Raw genomic sequence first — 5318 nt, 5'->3', positions numbered from 1 at the left:
TAGATAAGGTTATTGCTAACTGTAATCAAATTTGAGAAAAACTCACTAGGTTTAAAATAAGCCACTATTTCTCCAAATACAGATCTCAAAATCTAAGATACTCACACCTGCCTTGGATAAATTCTTATTATGGACATTTCTGCGGATATGCATGAATGGAGAATTATGTATGTATGTTATGTGATTGCAGAGGTGTGTACTTCAGATTATATGTCTGGGGATATGATTATCTGTAAATACATAGAGAAGATGTGCATGTATATACATATCATAAATTTTCCTAGGAATATAAAGGATTTCTCTACTATGTGTGTTTTGGATAAGGTATTTTTTCGTGAATTTGTGAATATGCAGAAAGTGTGAAGAATATATGAAAAAAATAAAAAGGAATTCTAGCAGGAGAGATGAGAGGTGGAGCTAGAGAGCCTGAGATAGTGGGATTACACAAGAAGAGGAAAGGAAAACCTACAGGTCTCAAGGATCTGATTTTTGGAAAGAGGAGGAACAGCCAAGGAGTAGTTGAAAGACTAGGAAGGCTGGTTGCCTAGTATTTAGCAGGAAGGGGAGGCCTCTTTACCGACAGGAAACTGAAAGTCTACTCCTATACAGAGAGAGGGAGGAGACTGCGGCGGCGGCAGCGGCTGGTGGGAGCCCGATGTGGCAGAGGGGCAGCCGCCGCCGACCGGGAGGCGGAGGGCCCGCGAAGCTCAGAGCTGGGGATACCGCCGCCATCCTCTTCGCCTACCCCGCAGCCCTCCTAGACGCGCTCCCCGCCTACAGATCCACCCCTCCCAGCCCGTGCAAGCACCCGGCTCGTCGCCTGCTGATCCTCCTTCGACACAGGCTCACCGCGGAGGCAGCAGCGAGGTGTCCGATTTGGGCACGTGAGGCCCGCGACCCGGGGCGGCGGACGCCAGCTAGGGCAGGGCCATTGGTGGGCTCCAGGATGGGGAGAGGGGATGGGGAGGGGGGATGGGATGGACTCCTGCTGGAGATAGGGGGTGGAGGCGGGAGCTGGGTGAGGCTGGGGAGGGGAGTGCGATGGGAAATAGGAAAAGGGGGTGGCGTTAGAAGCCAGGCAAGAAATGAAGGTGAGCCTGGAGGAGTGAGGGTACCGGATGCCAGAAAGCGATTGTGGGTAGACAAGGGGCGTATGGGCAGCAGGCTGGGGTATCCAGGGCGGGAGGACAGTGAGTGCGTGCGGATCAAGGCGGTGAAGGAATAGATAGGCGCTTTGCAGGGCATTGAGAGTGGGCGCCAGGGACGGGTGGTGGAGGCAGTGGGCTCTAAACAAGGAGGTAGCCCGCCCCCTCCTGCAGAGTTCCTAACCCTGGCCAGCACCACTGCCGCTGCCGCCCTTTCCCGCAGTCTAAAGGAACCTAGGAGGGAGAGCACTTGCAGGCACACAGCCAGGATTTCCAGCACTGCTGCCAGGCTCAGGGGGGAAAATTTAGGTTCTGACGCAGGGTACAGAGACACGTCGCTGTTGGGAGAACTTCACCTTATGGCATAGTGAATGTTTCTCTCTTATCTTCTCTCCTCCCCCTGCAGGCATGAAGACCCCCAACGCACAGGAGGCCGAAGGGCAACAAACCAGGGCAGCTTCGGGACGGGCTACTGGGTCCACAAACATGACGAAGAAAAAAACCTCCCAAAAGAAGCAGAGAGGCAGACCTTCGTCCCAGTCCCGCAGGAACATCGTGGGCTGCAGAATTTCACATGGATGGAAGGAAGGTGATGAGCCCATCACCCAGTGGAAAGGAACCGTTCTGGATCAGGTGCCTATAAATCCCTCTCTTTATCTGGTGAAATATGATGGAATTGACTGTGTCTATGGACTGGAACTTCACAGAGATGAAAGAGTTTTGTCTCTTAAAATTCTTTCCGATAGGGTGGCATCATCTCAAGTCGGTGATGCCAACCTTGCAAACACCATAATTGGTAAAGCTGTGGAACATATGTTTGAGGGTGAGCATGGTTCTAAGGATGAATGGAGGGGAATGGTCTTAGCCCAAGCACCTATCATGAAAGCCTGGTTTTATATTACCTATGAGAAAGATCCTGTCTTGTACATGTACCAGCTTCTAGATGATTACAGAGAAGGAGACCTCCGTATCATGCCAGAGTCCAGTGAGTCTCCTCCAGCAGAGAGGGAGACAGGAGGAGTTGTAGATGGCCTGATAGGTAAACATGTGGAATATACCAAAGAAGATGGCTCCAAACGGATTGGCATGGTCATTCACCAAGTGGAAGCCAAACCCTCTGTGTATTTCATCAAGTTTGATGATGATTTCCATATCTATGTCTATGATTTGGTGAAAAAGTCCTAACTGTTAGGGTAAACTTTGCCACATTTGTGAGAACAAATGTATACTTTGTAGACGTGCAAAACAATGTTGCTTTTCAGTGTATTGAAAGCTTAAGGGTCCCTGTTAATTCAACATCTTTGCCAGCATAACTGTTGTTTTTTTTTTTTTTGAGAAATACAAATTTATGTGGACATGACATGCTGTGTGTAAGGACTTTGTCATGTTGAAAAGATTGGGTGTGTTTGGTGGATGGGGCATGAAAGGAAGGGACAGCTGTAAATGCAGGCTGTGAATAAAGTTCAGCTAGTATCATAATCAGTCATCTAAAAATGGAATAGGACTTAGCTGGTCTGGTCTAGAGAGGGGGGAGGAGAAGGAACTAGAGATGGGCTGTAGAGGGAGGGAGAATGGGAGGTGACTGCTTAGGAAGAGGCTCCCTGGAGGAGGGATGGCCTAAGAGAAAGAGGCACCCAACTAGGAGGGGGTAGAGAATAACAGAGAGAGAGTGAGATCTTGGGGCTTAAAGGAAAACAAACAGAATGCCTTGAGTAGAGAGGGTCTCAAAGTAGCTTAGAAGAGGTCCAGAGCAAGGGGCAGGGGGAGAGAAAGTTGGCAGGAATCTGGAGGGTACTCAAAGGGAGGGTCTGCGCATGAGTAAGGAGTCAGAAGGGGAGGAACACTGAGGAAGGAAGAATTCCAAGCAGGAAGATTGACAGAGGAAGTGAGAATGCAGAAAAGGAGGTGTGGGGAATGGGGCCCAGGAGACATGGGAAAGCCCAGGAAAAAGTTGGACTTCTGGCAGTATCCACATTGCCTTCCCCTGGCTCTGTGCAGAAAAGATGTAACAGCTGTCAAAGAAGCCAAATGGGTTGGAAGTTCCCTAGAATGGCATTTTGACAGGGATGACTTGAGTTAAGTAGGAGCCAACTTTATACCTAAAAGGCTTTTCTTATTTCAGGGAGCTCATGCCACACCTGCCGAGCAGAACCCAAACCCTCGGCTTAAACACACTGACCTGACACCCCATGAGCTGGGGGCTGTAAGCAGTCTCCTCACTTTTCCCAGAGGACCAGGTGCAGTAATCTTGGACCCAGAGGTCTTGGTTGATTTCCCTTACACTGGATAAACAATTCTTGTGGGGCGTAGGTAAGCGGAGTGCTCAGGACTTAAGAGATGTGCCTCCTTGCGTTTGGAAAGTATTTTATCCAAAAAAAATTAGAACCTTACTGAAGTCAGGTACAGGAGTCCCCTCACTGTTCTTTCTCCTACTGGACTGTGCCTTGCCTCCCTAGAGAGGAGGGGCATCAGAGGATTGAGCCTAATGTTTATCTCAGGACATGGGGAGTACTTGACAGTCCATGCCTAGCTCAGCAGCTGCCTGAAACCACAGGTGGTTCCACCCAATGCTTCACTGAATGGAGGTCTGCTGCCTCTAGAGTCCCTATTCAGGCTATACCGTGACAAAGCTGGTGGCTACTGACCCTTCACAGGTACCTCCTGACCAGCCTTGCCCACCTCAAGCACACAGGGAAGCTGTGATGGAAGTTTGTGCAGCTCTGTTTCCAGGTGAGATGGATGGCATGGGGCAGTTGGGCCGGGAGTTGTGACTTTGTATAACTAACTCTTTCAACTGTATAATGCCACATAGAGGGGCGGTGGTTGGTGGGGAGAGGGTGCAGTGACCCCAATAAAGTCCCTCAGGGGTATGGCGCTCTAGCACATGGGTCTGTGTCCTTCTCTTTTTCTCCCCCTTGTCTTTCTCCAGTCATGTTGTGGAAGTTTCCTTCAAAACCTTCTCTCTGATTTCCCCACCCTACACTTCACTAAGATATGCCCCTGCCCTCAAACAAAGAGTTAAGGTGAGCTCACTGCTCAGTCTTCCCTAACTCCATACATTGGGGGGTGGGGGGAAGGGCCAGGTGGTGGCAGGGAGCTTCTAGAATTTGAAAAAAAAAGTGGTAATTCTAGTTCATTCTCTACACCCAACATGACCTGAAACTGTTTGCCTGAAGAATCACACAAGGCAAGCCCACCTTGCAGGGACTGGTTTTCTTTCATCACACAATTTAGTCTAGCAAACACCTGCAGGCCACCCACAGGCCAATTTCAGTCAGGGGTCATGCTTTCTTCGATCCTGGTGTTTTCCATTTTTAAATTAGTTACTTAGACATTTGGGAGATTCCGCATTACAAAAATCCATATTTCTGGCCCACCTCAAAACAAAATAAAACAAAACAAAAAACAAAACAATAAACTGAGAATTAACATTCCACATTCCAACAAGGATACGAGCATCTGGGTCTGAGGAAGGGCTTTGCCCATTTTAGACTCTGAATGCTCTCTCAAACTAGCCATACCCCCAGCTGGCCTGATTCACTCACTGGAATAAAATTCCCAGTTGTCCCCTGAAGGCATTTGCATTTGTAGCTTTGGGGCTAGACCCAGAGGAAACTGCCTAGCCCCACTTTTGGCGTAAGCTCACCCCATTTGCTTTTTTTTTTATTACATTTTTTAATGTTTATTTATTTTTGGGAGACAGAGAGACAGAGTGCAAGCAGGGGAGGGGGAGAGAGAGAGAGACACATAATCTGAAGTAGGCTCCAGGCTCTGATCTGTCAGCACAGAGCCCAACACGGGGCTCGAACCCACAAAGTGCAGGATCATGACCTGGGCTGAAGTCGGACACTTAGCCAACTCAGCCACCCAGGCACCCCCCAGTTGTTTTTAATTCATTTGCTTTATCTTCATCCCACCAATACTTTAGGTAGGCTCTGTGCCAGGCAGTCTTCAGGCTCAGGTACTGGTGATATGGTAATGAACAAAATAAATGAAACAATCTTACCCTGGTGGAGCTTTCATTTTAGTGCGGGAGACAGACAGTAGCCAAGGTACAATAAGTGAAATGTCAAGTATTGTCAAAGTGGTAAGTGTGAAGAAAGGAAAAATAAAGCAAGGGATGGGGAATTGGAATTCCAGGTGTGAGGCTGAAATTGGATAGATAGAGTCCAG

At 48.6% G+C, this 5318-nt stretch overlaps 1 protein-coding gene across 2 annotated transcripts; it reads left to right on the top strand.

Annotated features, from left to right (window-relative positions):
* The first annotated feature begins 658 nt into the window (after positions 1 to 658).
* On the top strand, positions 659 to 4859 carry LOC124522308 (spindlin-2). 2 transcript variants are annotated; one of them, XM_047093678.1, is made up of 2 exons: positions 659 to 869; positions 1552 to 4859. In XM_047093678.1, exon 2 carries the CDS (start codon positions 1554 to 1556, stop codon positions 2328 to 2330), a length of 777 nt encoding a protein of 258 aa, XP_046949634.1. In that variant the 5' UTR covers positions 659 to 869; positions 1552 to 1553; the 3' UTR covers positions 2331 to 4859. The 2 variants fall into 2 exon arrangements, with proteins under 2 accessions (XP_046949634.1, XP_046949633.1); XM_047093677.1 differs by having other exon boundaries at positions 659 to 934.
* Positions 4860 to 5318: the final 459 nt, after the last annotated feature.

The sequence above is a fragment of the Lynx rufus genome, unplaced genomic scaffold (genome assembly GCF_022079265.1).
Source record: "Lynx rufus isolate CCGP_SWC_20201006 ecotype Redwood Valley unplaced genomic scaffold, mLynRuf1.p SCAF_35, whole genome shotgun sequence".
NCBI lineage: Eukaryota > Metazoa > Chordata > Mammalia > Carnivora > Felidae > Lynx > Lynx rufus.
The sequence above is the reverse complement of the archived record's forward strand: the minus strand, read 5'-3'. Positions and strand labels throughout refer to the sequence as shown.

Bases quoted from the DNA above. Each gene is read 5' to 3' on its own strand.
- LOC124522308 (XM_047093678.1), top strand. From the start codon at position 1,554: ATGAAGACCCCCAACGCACAGGAGGCCGAAGGGCAACAAACCAGGGCA.